The 16,643-nt window shown below is 46.8% G+C and overlaps 1 protein-coding gene and 1 long non-coding RNA gene across 3 annotated transcripts in view; one reads left to right on the top strand and one right to left on the bottom strand.

Moving 5' to 3' along the window:
- LOC115094207 (ADP-ribose pyrophosphatase, mitochondrial-like) overlaps positions 1-6,926 on the top strand; it is a 28,221-nt gene extending 21,295 nt beyond the window's left edge. For both annotated transcript variants that reach the window (XM_029607012.1, XM_029607013.1), the window contains 2 exons: positions 6,146-6,230; positions 6,413-6,926. In XM_029607012.1, coding sequence (XP_029462872.1) covers positions 6,146-6,230; positions 6,413-6,561 — 234 coding nt within the window. In that variant the 3' untranslated portion in view covers positions 6,562-6,926. The remainder of the gene's footprint in view (positions 1-6,145; positions 6,231-6,412) is intronic.
- Positions 1-16,643, bottom strand: part of LOC115094208 — a 52,830-nt gene that overhangs the window by 30,094 nt on the left and 6,093 nt on the right. The gene's annotated exons all lie outside the window — the stretch shown is intronic.

Below are 16,643 nucleotides of genomic sequence, written 5' to 3'. Positions count from 1 at the left end.
CACAGAAGAACGTCAGCCCCTACTGCTTCCTTTGGGTGTTTTGCAAGCCAAATGCATGACCCTGCATTTTTTTTAGCATTGAATCTTAGCTGTCAGATCCAAAACCATTTCTCAAGCTTCACTAGATGCCTCCTCATGTTTTCCACACTTTCTAGGGTATCTACCGTGTTGCAGATTTTTGTATCATCCACAAAAAGGTACATTTTTTCTGACAGCCCTTGAGCAATATCACTAATGAAAATATAAACTGAAACACAGATCAAGCACTGATCCCTGTGATACATCACTGGTACCCTCCTTTCTCCAAGGAAAAGCAGGATGGCAGTCCTCACACAAGAGTGACATCATCTGATAGAGTCCAGCCCGGAAAATTTATGAAAACTAAAACTTTCACTGAGCATGCCCATGCATGCTGTTATTCTATGTGGGGACACTCTGGTCATGGGTTTTTCTTTGGTTTTCTTTTGGGGGGGGGAGGGGTTGCCTCACTCCTCCTGCTTCTAGGCCTTCAGGGACTTTTTCTGGCAGTAGGGTTGTTCATCGGGGGGGCCCACCATCTTACCTGATATTTTTTTAGGTAGGTTTTTTTTTGTGCATTTTGTTTCTCTGTTCCATAGCGATGTGCCATTTGGTATCCAAGAGGTATCGTTCCACTGCCACCATAGAGTTTGATTTTGCTTCAGTTCTTTTTCAGTCAAAACATGTCTAGTGGGTTCCAGCGATGCCCAGGACTACAGGACTATGGCTATCACGGGGGCATTGCGTGATATCCATGGGTGTTATAAATGTGCAGCCATGATCCAGAATGGGCGCCGGACCCGTTTTGGAACTGATGGCAAAACACTTTGGATACCAGAAGACCAGTCCATTAACATCGAGGAACTTTTAAGCTGCATGGGTGGCGGTTACGTCATTGGTATCAGGAGGGACCATATGTTCCCTTGGTGCTGGTGGCCGTCAGAGAACCCAAAGAACAGGCCATTGTCTAGCTCTTTCCACTTGAAGGTGAAAAGTTCTGCCTCTGTGACACTAGCATCAAGGAATTCTATTGCTAGGCAGTGAGGGCAGCCAAAGAAGCATTGGCATCAGCCTATGTTGATGCCTGGGGATGGTCCAGCGCCTGCCAAGAGCTCCCCTAAGCTGTCCCATGGCAAGGAGAGCTCTTCCTCTTGAAAATCCCAGGCTTTGCGTCAGTCTCCAGTGATCCTGGTGTCAGCCACTGATACTCCTCTCTGTTCCAAGGAGGATGTTTGCGCCCCTCCTACCTTCCAGTTGGTGTTAGCATTAGCGATCTTTGAGGAGGAGGTGGATAAGAAGATCCAGTAGGCCTTGGAGAAGGCTTTGCAGGGCCTTCAAGAGCACTGGGGTGTTCCCTCCGATTGCCCAGCAGCAAGGCACTTGCATGAGTACTAGTGCTGAGATAGATGCTGATTCCCAAAAGGGGATCAGGGTCAGTGCCCACTGCCCCACTGATATACAGTTCATTGGGAGAGGAAACTTACCAGGGCTGTCATCATTCTTTGAGATCCAAGCCCAAACAGCCTCTGGGACCTTGGCTGGTGTTTGGCACCCCAAGAGCTCTCACTTCCAGCAAACCAGGGGAAATCCAGACTCTGAGTACTCGTGAGGGGACGGCTATGACTCCGGTGAACCCTCTGAAGAGTTGTCATCTGGTCTCCCCTCCGACCCTTCTCCTCCATCAGAAAAAAGGAAGTCCCCTCCTGAGGACATCTTTCACAGGTTTTGTTAAGAAAATGGCAGTCTATTTTGTTTACGGTACAGACATGAGGATGAGACCAGAAACAAGATGCTGGATATCTTTCAGTTCGTGGCAGTCCCAGTTCACAGATTCCTTCAGAAGGAACAGGCTAGGATGTGGGAGAACTCTATCTCTGTGGCTTCGACCAATATGAAGGCAGACACGATTTATCTCATCCAGAAGACTCCCAGATTCAACAAGAGACAGCTGATGCACCAATCTGTGGTGGTCAAATCTGTTCTCAAGGAAGCCAAGAAGACCAGGACTTGCTCTTCAGTGGCCCCGGGGAAGAAGTCCAGTACTCTGAACTTTCTTGGGAGGAAGGGGTTCCATAGAGCCATGCTCAATGCCTCCATAATTTCCTATCAGCTCTTTATGGGCCAATACATGCGGGACCTGCTGAAGCAGATACAGGAGGTAGCTTTGCAGCTCCTTCAAAAGCAGCAAGTCATCCTTCTGTCACTGTCAAGATGCCCACTAGGCTGTGGGTGGGTGGTCCAAGTCGCAGCTGTGTAATCTTCCTTTTAAAGGGGAAAGCTGTTGGTGGTTTTAGAGCAGTTAATGAAGCATTTGGGAGAGTCCAAAGGGAATAAGTTGTCTGAGGATAGACTCTCCTGCCGAGATCTTGCCTTTCGAGATGTGAAAAGATGTTGCTGTAATAGGAGTTCTGTAGCTTCGGGGCAGACGCAAGGCTCGGGAGAGACAGCAGTCCTTTCAGGGGATACATAGACCCTCTCAGTACAGTACCGGTCAAGGGACCGGAGAGAGTAAGGCCTCTCAATGAGGTCACGCTGGTCCACTCTTCCTTGGAAGCCATCTGAGGAAGACTAGCCTTCTATTATGAGGAGTGAACCAAGATATCGTCAGATCAATGGGTTCTGGAGATGACAAGATGGCTACGCCTTAGAATTATTTTTTTTTTTACCCTGTCAAGGAAGCCTACATATTGTCCCATGGTATCAAGCGAGAGGCAGTTCGGGAAATGTTGGAACGGCTGAGGTGCCTGGACACAATTGTCCTAGTTCCTCCAGAGCAGCAAGAAAAAGGTGAACTTTGAAGTTCCCAAAAAGGACATTTTTTTTTCGGCCCATTCTCAATCTGCAGAAAGTCAATGTGGCGCTGCAGGTCCTGCATTTTTGAATGGAAACACTACGGACTATAATTGAGGCGGTTCGCAAAGGAAAGTTTCTGGCATCGTTGGATTTAATGGAAGTCTGTCTTCACATCCCAATACGTTCAGAACTTCAGATGTTTCTGAGGTTCACGGTGCTGGTGGAGCATACTCAGTTCCCAATGCTTTTTGCTTCGGGTTTTTGACAGCGCCCTGAACTTTCACGAAAGGGATGGTGGTGGCGCTTAGGGGGGAAGGATTCTAATTCACCCGTACCTGGACGACTGGCTAATCCGGGCGAAGTCGGGAGAGGAGTGTTGTCACTCGATTCCACAGGTCTTGGATTTGTTGCAGTCTCTGGGCTGAATGGTGAACCTAGCAAGGATCCATCTGGTGCTGTCCCAGTCATTGGAATATCTGGTAGTGCGGTTCGATACCCAAATAGGAAAGGTGTTCCTTACCTTGGACAGGAATTCGGACTAGCAGTCTCGGGTGCTGCGACTGCTGCGGTGGGCCGTTCCCAGGGTCTGGGATTATTTGCAGGTCCAGAGTTCTATGGCATCTATGCTGGAGTTGGTTCTGTGAGTGTTGGCTCACATGCAGTCTTTTACAGAGGGCGCCTTTGTCCTTTTGAAATCCACTATCGGAGGAGTTTTCAGCTTCCATTGCCACTTCAGGGAAATTCCAGATCCAGTCTCTCTTCGTGGCGGTGCAAGTTTTTTCGAACAATGGAATGATGGTGGTGTACATCAATCAGGGCAGGGTGAAGAGTCATCCGGTAGCTCTGGAGGCCCAAGAACTTTTTGTCTGGGCAGAGAAACTTGTCGAAGGCCTAGCAGCGTCTCTCATGGTTGGAGTGGACATTGTGCAGGCGGATTATCTCAGCAAGCGACAGCTGGTTCTGGGGGAATGGGAGTTGTCAGTGGAGGCCTTTGCCTTGATTCGTGCCAGGTGGGGCACTCCCCAGATGGATCTCATGGCATCCAGAGGCCTTGCCAAGGCGGAGCGGTTCTTCAGCCGAGGGGATCCATACTTTGGTTCAGCCAAGGTTGACAGAGCTTCTGCTGTATATGTTTCCCCATGCCCTCTCGTAGGCCATGTGTTGCATCGCATAGAGCAATATCTAGGAAAGGTGATTCTTTTAGCGCCAGAGTGGCCACATCATCTGTGGTTTGAGGATCTGGTTCATCTTGCGGTGGACAGTCCTGTCCAGTTGGGTCATCTTAGGGATTTCAGAGGGGCCATCTTTTTGGATCTGGCAGATTGCTTTGTATAACGGCTTGGCTTTTGAGAGGAGGCACTTATGTTTAAAAGGATTCTTGGAGCAGATTATTGCTACTTTGCTTCAGGCTAGGAGGCCAGCCAATTCTCTTGATTATATCCTAGTGTAGAAAGTTTTTGAGTTGTGATGTGTAGAGGAAGGTGTAGGACCTTTACAGGTAAACATTTCTCAGAGCTTGGCCTTTTTTCCAAAGGAGCTTGACAAAGGATCTTGCCTACAATTCGCTCCTAGTCAGTGGCAGCTTTGGGGTGTCTTCAAGATAAGCTGCAGGGACCTTTTGGCCTTTCATCCAACGTCGTCCGGTTTCTTAAAGGAGTGAAATATTTGCATCCACCGGTTCATTGGATGTGTCCTTCCTGAAACCTTTAATCTACTGCTTCAGGTTCTAAGTGAATCTCCTTTTGAGCCAATAAGGAGAGCGTCCATGTAGGATCTCTCCCTGAAGATCATCTTTTGTTGGCAGTTTGTTTGGCTAGATGGTTTTTGGAGTTGTAGGTCTTGTTGTTCGGACGACTGATATCTTTGTGTGCGGTGACTTCCTTTTTACTAAAGGTCATCTCAGCGTTTCATCTCAACTAGTTGGTGGAGTTGCCAGCCTTTCCTCCCTTGACTTCTGATATGCCGTATATAAGAGAGCTGCATTTGCTGGACATTCATCAGACTCTTACATTACCTTAAGATCATTAACAGTTTTTGATGTTCAGATTATCTTTTTATCTTGTTCAGTGGTGCAAAGAAGGAAGATAAGGCTTCCAAGGTCATGATTGTGCGATGGTTAAAGAAAGTGATTTTTTTCGGTCTATCTCTGTAGAGGTCGAACCGTGCCAGAGCGGTTGTGGATGCATTCACCTAGGGTAGAGTGTCAGCTAATATCACCGCAAGAGATTTGTTGGGTGGCGACATGGGATTCTCTGAACACATTTTTACCAAACATTACCTATTAGATGTTCGGGGACCGAGGAGGTTGTGCTTTGGGGAGAGCGTATGGCATGCAGGTCTTTCGGATTCCCGCCCAGTATAAGGGAGCTTGGGTACATCCCACTTGTCTGGACTGATCTGGGATATGAACAGGAAAGGAAACTTGTTTCTTTCCTGTTAATTTTTGTTCCTGGAATACCACAGATCAGTCCAGAAGCCCGCCTCTTTGCAAGACTATTCTTGCTTCTGGATGCTGATGCTGCAAAACTTAAAATGTTTGTAAATATGGAGTTTGCTCTTTTTCCTAATTTAAGGAGGAGAAAACGGTTAAGGGGGTTCCAACTTTGGTTTGCTGCTCGCCCTAGATGAGGAGTGGGGTTAAGTTTTGAGGTTAACTATCTTGGCTTGGGGACAGGCCAATACTGAGGGACTGCAGGTGGCACTCTCTGTTATGCAGCAGTGCCTGAAAAGTTGTGTTTTGTTTTTTTTTAATATTCTCTGCCTCCATCTGCTGGTAGGGATGCAAAACCCATTCGTTTGGACTGATCTGTGGTATTCCAGGAACGAAAATTAGCAGGTAAGAACCAATTTTCCTATGTCTGTTTCCTTTCCTATTTGTCGCAGTTTTCTGCAGTCCTGTTCCAAACCCTTCCTTGGGGAACACTGAACAGAAATATTTAGGAAAAAGCAAAATTGCTTAAGAGTCTGCTTCTGTATCCCCTTGCCCCCTCTCCTTCACCATTGAGTCTTAGAATTCTCATGCTTCAGTGTTCTGATAGTTTTATAGTTGTATTTACCATTGAGTTTAGTAGCTTGAGTTTTTGTTTTGGTGCCTATTTCTGTTTTGTTGTGTCTTATAATTGCTGGTTAATGAACCACTATCTTAATTATTCTGTTGTGCTAATATCGTACAACTTTATTTTGTTGGACCCCACTTTGAGCATTTCCACAGAAAAATGGGATATATGGGATATAAAATTAAGAAATGAAATAATTGGGATGTATGTGTTGTTTTGTTTTTTTTTTTTCTCATCCCTCGCATGTGACTCGCTCCATGTCCCTCTGCCCCTGATAGGCCTATCGGGGCTACGTTGATGACCCTAGGAACACAGACAATGCCTGGATGGAGTCGGAAGCTGTGAATTACCATGACGATTTGGGTAGGTGCACGTATGCGCTTGCTGGTCTTATGCTGCCATTACAGCTCGCTAATGTTGTTGTTTGTGTGATCCATCACTAAACTGAATCTCTATGCAGAAGATAAACCAAAAATTTACTGTTATGTATAAAAAAAAAAACCAAACTATATTAAGGGCCTCTCTCTTTCTCTTACTGCTTATAGGTAACGTGATGGATGAAATGCCCTTGGAAGCTGGGGATGATGCAGGCAGTGTGAAATGGGTGGATATCAGCAAGCAGCTGCAGCTGTACGCCAGCCACATCCACTTCCTTCAGCTAGTGGCAGAGCACCGTGGCGCGCACTGGTGTTAAAACCACGGCTTCCTGCCACAGCCACCAATGGAACACCTACACAGCTAATGCTAAATTCCCCATTACCATCAACCATGTCCATACTGAATCCAGCCACAGCTCTCACGTTTTCTTCCAGGGTAAAAGGTGCCTCAGCTTTGAACTTTTCTATGGGTGCAAGAACTGTCCTGTTTCCACAGTGTGTGTATATAAGGCCTGCATGGCGCTCAGGGCAGGATCTATATACAGTGAGCTTAGGTCCCATCTGTTGGGGCCAGCGGTATGTTCATGCATGCGTGCACGCACCCGTGGGGCTGCAGCAGCCACATAGATTGGAGGGAGGCCCACAAATTGGATTCCTGCTCTTGTGGCATAACCTGATTGATGGGGGGGAAAATGGGTCAGTGAGCCAGCTCTCATCTGGAGAAATTTTGACTAGGTGACAATTGGGGTTTTGTTTTGTTTTTTTGTGTTTTTTGTTTTTTATATACTCCTGTGTGCCAGGCTACTTTTACATTCTTCTGGCCCATGGGCCATAGTTTGCCTACCCCTGAAACAATAAGACGCCATTTTATAGATAGATGTATTCATTCTCTGAGGGCTTTATTCTGTCCCACATGACTGGAATCTCTGAAAAAGAGTCATTTAAAAGACGGGAACTCTATGGTGTTGAGAGATCATGCACTACAATATTGTTTTTATGGGTACTTTATATCACAAGCTCAAACATTGTTTCTTTCCAGGAGCCGAACTCTGCCCCACACGACAGCATTCTGGTGGGCTGGTAGAGGGATAGCTGGAAACCGTGTTTCCATCCGTCCTCTTACGATACTAGGTTTAGCACGCCACTTAACGTCTCCTGTGCTCAGATTTCAGATTGCAAGCTCTTTGGGGCAAGGGACTGTGTATGCTGATGTCCTTTAGAAAAATAATTAATTCTGCTATCGTGGCCATGTTTAGATGCGACTGCAGGAGGGCCCATTCGCACCTCGTAGACTTTTTTTTTTTTTTGTCTGTCACTGCTTTTAGGCAGTTTATATCGTGGAAGGGGTTTAATTGTAGCAGACATTTCTCTGAAAAGTTCATGGGGTTGGAGCCAGATTCAGGGCTTTCTGTGTAGTTTCTGCCTTATTTCCACCCTGCACTTCTGCGTTTCCCTCTCTTCTTTCCAGGCCGCCGGTGCAGTTGGTTTTCAGATTCACCCTTCCTTGGCTTTGAGAAATATCTTTTTAACCCTTGCAGTATCACTCTTAGGAGCCAATGCAAAAATGTTGCACTGAAAGCGGGCGCTGAGTGTTCAGCGCCCGCTTTCATAATGCGCCCCTAGGCACCTCTCCCGGGGGTGCGATGCAATATTTAAATTAGGGCTCGCGCTGTTGAGGAGGCGCTAGGGGCACGCAATCGCCCCTAGTGCCTCCTTGACAGCAGGAGAGAGGTGCGCTGTAGGTGGCTGTCCGCCAGTTAAGAAAACAGACACTGAATTTATCAGCGACCTGTTTCCTAACCAGCGCACATGCAGGGGTTAGGAAAATGGACGCTGATAAATTCAGCGACCATTCTCCAAATCTGACTATGGGCACCAGGAATGTATAAATCAATATTAAAGTGTCTGGTACATAATATTAATTTATTCACTCCTTCACTTATTGCCGATTGGTCCCTTTACTGTCACATGTCAGTGAAAAGGACCAATGGGCAAAATAAGTGAAGGAGTGAATAAATTAATATTGTGCCCGACACTTTAATATTGATTTATACACTCCTTCTGGTGCTGGTAGTCAGGTTCGGAGAATGGATGCTGAATTTATCAGCGTCCATTTTCCTAACCCCTGCCAGCGCTTTTTTAAATCTTTTTTTGTTATATTTTTTTAAAGAGTTGCTCCTCCTACTTAATATCCCAACGATTTTAAGTAGGAGGCAGTACAGAAAAGCAGTTTTTTCTGCTTTTCTGTACTAGTTTTAGTAGCGCTCAGCAATTAACACTTGTTCTGGGCAGGTATTAATTTGATTGCTAAAATGTGCATCATAGACGCACATTTTTATTTTTTTGCATAGGGAGTGAATAGCTAATAGCCTCATTCACATGCATTTGCATGTGATGAGTGCTATTAGTTTCACTTCACATTGGACGTGCGTTGTAGAGGTGCTAATCCCCTTATTGCATAAGGGGATTAGTTGGCGCCTCTACAACCCACGTCCAGCTGTGGGTTATACAGTGCGCTGGGCTAAGTGCACTGTATTGCATCGGCCCCTTAGTGTGTTGTACAGGGTATTCCCTCTACTAGCATTAGCTCTTCACTTCTCGCGGTGACTTTTGACTAGTCCATGTTGTTTGCAGTGCACGTAAGCACTTTTAGCCCTCATGCATGGCAATTCATGTTCTACAGCTCGATCGGATCCTCCAGAGTTCCGCACGGTCTGGCAATCTCTTATGTTTTCTAGTCTGGATTACTGTTAACTTTCTGTACACTGGGTTTCCTGCAATGACAACCTGCCCTGTCCAGACTATATAAAATGCAGCAGCTTGTATGGTGGCAGTGAGTGATCCTATTGCTCCTGTCCTCCAACCTCTACACTGATGGCCACAATACATAGTGGCCTTCTTGATTTATAACTTGTTGAGGACTACTGGCTCCCCCATGGATCCAATTGACCCTCAAAATATATGCACATTAGAGAACCTTTAGGTCTTCAAATGCGGGTCTACATCTACTGGTATATGGAGCTGAGGCACGTGAAAGGGATTTTTCTTTCCCGGCTCGACGTTATGGAACTCTCTCCCTGCTGCTAACGTTCAAGAAGGCCTTGAAAATCCTTCTTTTAAGAAGGCATTCAAACTCATGTTAATTAAATTACCTTAGCTCTTGTGTTGGCAGGTCATGAGTGGATCTTTGGCTCTCATTGTTTATCTGTTTTTCTGAATTAATTTTAGTCTTCAGTATCCATGTATTTTCTATACACTTTATGATATAATTATGTATCCTGGCCTGCACTTCTTCAGAGGGCACGGGTAACAAATATTTTTAAATAAAATAAACAAAGGGAACCCCTTCACACTGTCCCCCCTTTTTTTTTTTTAAACTAGCAGCTGCAAAATTCACATGCAAAAAATTGCCAGTGTTGTTTGTGCCTGCTGTTTGGGCGGGGTCAAAACAGTCCACGTGCATTTGCAAATGGACTGCATGCATGCTGTTACATGCCCATGGCAGTATTTCTGTTTAACCTGGCTTTAAAGTACGTGGGTTATGCCTGCACATACTTTTCACTGGACAGAGGAAGGCAGTTTTTATACAGGCAAATGCCATTGAAAAGTGTCCTGATGCTGTTGGGCTGGGTAGCAGCACTGAGAGCTGGGCAGCGCAGTACATCGCTCTTTCATCATTCCTGGTGACTGACTGATTGTATTTTTACACGGCTGATGACATATGGTGTAGTCCTCAAGGCACCAGGAAGGGACCGGTTTCCTACCTGCAGTGGCAGAAGTGAGGGCAAGAGACTTCTAATTAGGAACACTTTATAGAGCGGGTTTGAGGATTTTAAACGTTTTTGATTCTGTCTCTTCTCTGATACGCCTGTAACATGTTCTAGCAAATGTGATCTGGCTGAGGGTGATGAAGGATTTGGCATGGTAACACTGTCTCCTGCTGGTTTTGTTTTTAAATAAATGTATGTAAGGTTTGTATGCATATTTTGTTTTGGTATTTGTGGAATTGATAGGAAAATGGCACTAGAATAAAGCTTGTAAAATCACTGCGAGCCTCTCTTTCCCCCATGCACCTCACTCCTTCCCCCCAGCAGCTCTTGCTATTCCAGAACCGAGATGCATGCATACTTGTAACTCTGCCAGTGCACCTCAATCATGACCTGCAGCTTGCTTTTTTTTTTCTTTTTTTATTGCAAGCACACTAATACAGAAATAACTTTTTTACATTATACAATATCAGGTTTCAAGCTTGCTTCATTTAAACTGCCACTTAACAAACAGCAATTCAAAACAGGATGCAAGCTCTCTGGCAGCGTGCGTTGTAGCATATATATATATATATATATATATATATATATATACACAGCAAGTCCCGTAGTTATTCAGTTCAAGGTATCGTTGGGTCTCATCTCACGTAATTCACATCAAAAAACCAACTACTTGCAACACAGGGTCCTGTTCTTTATGGACTACAGTATCTAGGCATCTTAGCCCCAGCAGCTTCCTTTCAAGGCCTAAGGACCAGGCTAGGTCCTTGAGTAGGATTACTGGTCCTAGGATCAGGCTCTATCCCCTCAACTCAGGGCCACCTTTACCATTAGGTGAACTAGGCAGCCAACTGCAGCCCAAAAATTGGGGAGAGGCAGCAAAAAAAAAAAAAAATGCTCCAGCAAGGCCCAAGCTGTGGAAGCCCCAGGCCCTGCCAGCTGAAGGAACCAGCCGCGTGGAGTGGCGGGAGCCTGTGCACAGCTGCTTTGATGCCAGCAGCAAGAGCGGGCTCGGCTCTCATGGGCCAGCAGCGGCACTTTCTGATGCTGATTTTGCAATGCACAAGATCAGGAAGTGCTGCCGCTGGCCTGTGACGTTTGAACAGCTCTCTGTGCCGGCACTGAGGAAGGAGGCGAGGCAAAGCAACTGGGAAACCACAGCACCGGATCCTGCTACGCAGTTAAACTGGGAAAGGGAGAAACAACCAGATGCTGGGGGAAGAAAAGAAGGAAGGAGCCAAATGCCTGCTGGGGGAAGGAGGAAGGGAGTGGTAGAGGCAGGTATGATGGATAAGGGGGAGAGGGCAAGGCAATGGATAGATGCTGGGAAGGAGGAAGAGGCAAGAGAAAGGGAAGTTGGGCTAGGAGGCCAGAGGGTGGATGTTGGAGAAGAGGGAGAAATGGGGGAGGGTTTACTGGCAGCAAGTGATTAGAATATGAAAAGAAAGCCCTGCCCCCTTCTCTGCTCACTTGCAGGCCGATACAGTACGGCGCGCACTGTTAACCCGCCATTGGACGCGCGTTTTCCCTTACCCCTTATTCAGTAAGAGGCGGAAAACGCGCTTCCGACCCGCCGAACCTAATAGCGCCCTCAACATGCAAATGCATGTTGAGGGCGCTATTAGGTTTCCGAGCCCATGGCTGTCAGTGGGCTCAAGAACCGATGCCGGCAAAATTGAGCGTCGGCTGTCAAACCCGCTGACAGCCGCCGCTCTGGGCCAAAAGGAGGCGCTAGGGACGCACTAGTGTCCCAAGCGCCTCCTTTTGCCTGTTTCTACCGCCGGGTCTCATTTAAATACAGAATCGCGTGCCGGGAGAGCGGGCGTTTGCCTGCTCTCCCGCGGACTTTACTGAATCGGCCCATTGGAAAGGTTACCTACACAACAGTAGGGCTGAAGTGGGCAGGGCAGATGGGAAGAGAGAGAGGGAGATGCTGGGAAAGGAGTGGGGGAGAGAGAGGGTGGATGCAATGCTGGATTGTACGCTGTCCAAGGAGGAAACACAGCCGGAGCTGCTGCTGCTGCTGCTGCCACCAGTAGGAAAGTGCTGGAGTTGCTACTAGTAGGGTAATTAAAGGGGCACGGGAGGGTCAGAGGAGGCTGAAGATTTGCCTAAGGCTCCCGGCACCCTTGACCTGCCTCTATTCCATCTCTGATCCTTGTCCTCACCCCTCTGGTCTCTCCAAGTTCCTTTCCTCTCTGCCTCCATTCCCAATTCATCCACCTCTCCTCCCAACCTCATCCCATCCTTTTATCCCCATCCTCCCTCTCTCTCTCTCTTCTTGCCCTATTTACTCTCCCCCTTCCCGAGAATAAGAAATGATTTAAAAATGTTTGAGGAGTGGGTTGAATGCTCAGCAAAATTAAATGCAAAAATGGGTAGAGTCTTGCATTTGGGATGCAGAAATCTGAAGGCATTGGTACACAATGGAAGTTGAAAAGTGGATGTGCAGTGATCAAGGGACAGGGCTGTCGAGTGACATCACGTGTGCAGGAAGAGGGTCCGGGTGGTGAGGGGGCCTAGAACACACACACCTGCTACCCAAACCTACCCCCCCCCCCCACAGACACACACACACACACACACACACCTCAGCAGACAGATGCAGGGGTCAGGTTTCCCTTGAAAGTGGCAGTTACCAACTCTCAAGAAGTGTTATTACTGGCACTCTTAGGAACTCTGCTCTCCTCTTTTCCCCTTTCCAGCATTTCAAATTAAATTAAAGGTCTAAGCATGGTGTACTCCCCCCCCCCCCCCCCCCCCCCCCCCCCACAAACACACACATTCCTCATCACAGCACAATGTGAGGGGGACCCTGCAACACACAACACACACCCACAGCAAAATTCAAAGGCCGTTGCTTGGCCCTCTCGGTTTTATGTGGCCTTTCCTCTGAAATGTTTGGGGGCCCCTGATGTAAGACATTGTGTGTTTTAGGTCTTTCAGCCTTTAGTATTTGTTCTTACACTCTGAAAGTGTATCCTAATAATCAGAATTGCTCTCTCTCTCTCTCTCTTGCTGAAAGCGTTGCCTTTCTTTCCTCAGTAAGGCTGCTATTAGCGGGCGTCTGACACTGCCTGATCTGATCAACAGAAGGTTTCACAGCAGAGGGAACTGATGCATTATGTATTAGCAGTTGGTTCTTTTTCACTTTTCACATTTCTTTTCCTTGACTTCTTGTTTGTCACTGATGCCTGATTTTGATATCTTTCCTTCCTGGGATGAAGCGTTGCTGGAATCTTTTTTGGTAAATTTTTTTTTTTTTTGGGGGGGGGCAGTTCTTTTTCTGATGATGGATGAGGTGCTGCAGTCATTTGTGTTCTTTTCTAACAGGTGCAATTTTATTTTTGTTCCCCAATTCTCTTTCTAAATTAGAAATCAGGATTAAGAAGCAAGCTGGAGGTGAGACCTTTTTTATTGGACTTGTTACACCTCTGACTAGTCTGTGAGAACAATGCTTCCTGTGTCAGGTCAGACAGTGTGCTGTCACTTTCACTGACCTGACACAGGTCTCCAAGAATAGGTGCAGATGCAATGAATTAATCCAATAAAAAGGTGTCGCCTACAACTTGTTTGATCCTTTATTTCTATTTATTTATTTTTAAGTTTTTATAGCCTGCCTAATCCAACATGAAGTGTTCCCCCATGGGTTACAGCATTAAAACAGACAACGACATTAAATAAAAATATATTCAAGTAGACTAACATAGCAACCAATGTAAATCTTTCCTTCCCAGAGTCCTGTTGACTAATTCTGGCCTTCTATATCACTCTGTCCTTAAAATGTTTTGTTTTTATTAGCCTTCTTCCTGAAGGGAAGGAACTTTTATTCGATTGCTGCATGTGTGTTGGGTTGGATTTGGTGTCCTGTCTGTACCAAATTATGTGGTCACACATTCTTTTATTTTTATTCTCAAATGATAGTGTTGGAGAACTTCAGTTTAAACACATTCTTGTAGGATTACCTTATTAATCATAGAAATGGACTAGATCCATGTCACCCATCTTATACCTTATATTATGTAAGCATGTACACTGATACTGTAATGGCACTCTCATAGATACATTTTTTGTAACCAAACTAAATATTGTGATGGTGCTTTACTAAACGACGGTATAGCAAAGATTTTAAATAAATAAATAAATAAGGACATCAGGGGGCTACCATGAGGACTCTTGAGAGCGTTTTGTTTTGTTTTGTTTTTTTAATTTTATTTTGGATCTATGCATATCCATGGGTGCATACAGGCACATGTCCCAAAAGGTAGACTCCTTTCGATGTGGGTGGTACTTCTTGTTGTCTTTGCAGCTCATGGACAACTACAGAAGGCCCAGCCTTCGTAGGGGGCATAGGCTATGTAACCAGAGCTGCCATCCAGGCGAGGAGGGAAGGAGGCTTAGGGCACGGCTAGCAAGTATCCTGGCAGTTTGAAGGGGCCGGGCCCCTGATGAGCAACAGGGGGTCCTTGGAGACAAAGAAAAGGCGGGGAGGCGGCAGCATTTGGGCATGGGATAGCTTGGGGGCTCCTCGCTGGCACAAGAAGGGGTGCAACTTGAACAGTTATGCTCAGGTGCCACTGGATGGGAGGAGGGGGGGGCACTTAGGCTGATTACAGCCATGAGCAATTTAGTGTCTCAGCTCCCCGATGGAAGAAGGGGGGGCCCTGGGCAGTTATCAATGACAAGATACTAGTATTTACTCACCCCATGGTAGGGGTGGTCTGGGGAAGGTCGTGAAAGGTGAGGCAGAGAGCATGGAGCGGCAGCATTCAGGGAGCAGGATGCTGCTGGGCGACCGCTTTACTAGTTGAGGGATTTAGTTAGGGCGTTTCAAGCTGCACGGCATATGTTCCCCACCCTTTGCTGGTGGGGCAGGGTGAAGGATTAGAACATATGCCGTGCTATTGGTAATGTTTTGTTATTACATTTCCATTGTATACACGTTAAAGCTGCCGTGGCCATTTCATCCACTGAATAAAGAAATGAAAGAGGCTTATCTGGTTATGGAACGGTGTGGTTACTGGGAAGGGCAGGGGGGGGGCTCTTGTTCATCTATACCCAGCAGCCGGCGTGGCATGCACGGATTATGCGCAACTGCCTTAAATATCCCTGCCTTGTCGTGTTCTGTTCTATTTTATTGAGTAGTTTTATGGTGGCTGGCCAAATTTATTCTGACCAGAAGATTCCGTTTTCTTCTCTTCTTCCGTTCAACGCCCCATGCATATATTGTATCATCCTCTTCCAATCTGAGAATGACTCAGTCCTACGCGGTGCCCATGTCCACAGTTCCAAGATCACCTCCTGCTTCTTCCTCTGAGCGCCGCAGGAGAAGTTGGTGGCTGAAGGATGGCATGAAGCCCTGCCCATCGCTGCCACTTGGGGTTACAAAGGGTTGGGACTGCGCTGGGAGATAGGGGGGGGGGAGGAAGCACTGACGATGGCAGCGCCCTTCTCCAGTAGTTAGCCGTGTCGCACTCACCGGTGGCCACACTTCACATGTTAGACGAGGTGAGAGGTAGATTCTGCAGGGAGGTACGGATTTCCACAGGCAAGCCATGGATCATAGATCCACATTTCGCTTGGGTCCTTGACCAGCCTATTAATAAAAATAAAAATCTAGTACCCCACTGCAGCCTGACACTGCATCTCTTTAGAGCTTCTGGAAGAGGCTTTTCTGAAAACTGACTACTCCCACATCTTGATTTACGGGCTCTGTTGCTCTTTATTGTTACTGTTTTGTTCCAAGCTCCAAGAACCTTAGCATTACTGCCAGGTTTTGCAGGCTGCTTTTGCATCTTACACCAGCTGACGAGGAGGAATCTGCCTCTCCCTGCACATTGCTGCTAATGTTTCCTCTTACTGCTTTTTTTTTTTTTTCTAGTTTCTTGAGAAAATCTCGATGTTTCAAACTTTGATACAGGAAACTTCAGGTCCAGAGTCAGGATATGTTTATTGAGGAAGTTGCAAAAATAAGCTGTAGGGGATACCTTTTTATTGGAATAACTCAGTGCATCTGTGAGTAGCTTTTGAGAGCTATGCTTCCTTCCTTCATCAGGCCGGTGACGAAACAGAGCAGTTGCACTGTGTTGAAATAGTCCGGCGTTAGCGAGGCACGAGGTCCTCTGTATATTATAGCAAGCTCAGTAAAGGGAGGAGAGCTGACCGTTCCAAGGATCATAAATCCTTTTGTGTTTGATCAGCTTCATTTCAAAGGTTTTGAGTTCTTGTGAACTACCTAAAGCTTCCCTTTACATACCGATTGTGAGATTATTAAGAGGAGAATATTTTCCTTGAAAAACGTTCACCTCCTGAGGTGTCACTCTGTTCTCTCTGGGGTAAATTCTAAGACATGAGCGCACACATGGACACGTTATAAAACCAGGGGTCGGTGCACGCAAGGGGGTGCACCGTGCGCGTGCTGAGCCGCGCTGCCTTCCCCCCCGTTCCCTTCCCCCTAGCCACCCGCCCCCCCCCCCCCCCCCCGACCTTTGTCTTACCCAGAGGCAGGCGCAGGTTGCGCGCACCGGCAGCCTGCCGGCACACAATCCTCCCACACAGCGGCAATGGCCGCTGTGTGGGAGGCCTCTGGCCCCGCCCCTTTAGTAAAGCCCTGGGACTTACACTCATCCTGG

Source organism: Rhinatrema bivittatum, chromosome 6 (genome assembly GCF_901001135.1).
Source record: "Rhinatrema bivittatum chromosome 6, aRhiBiv1.1, whole genome shotgun sequence".
Taxonomy (NCBI): Eukaryota; Metazoa; Chordata; class Amphibia; order Gymnophiona; family Rhinatrematidae; genus Rhinatrema; species Rhinatrema bivittatum.
Note: the sequence above shows the minus strand (reverse complement) of the source record. Positions and strands in the feature narration are given on the sequence as shown.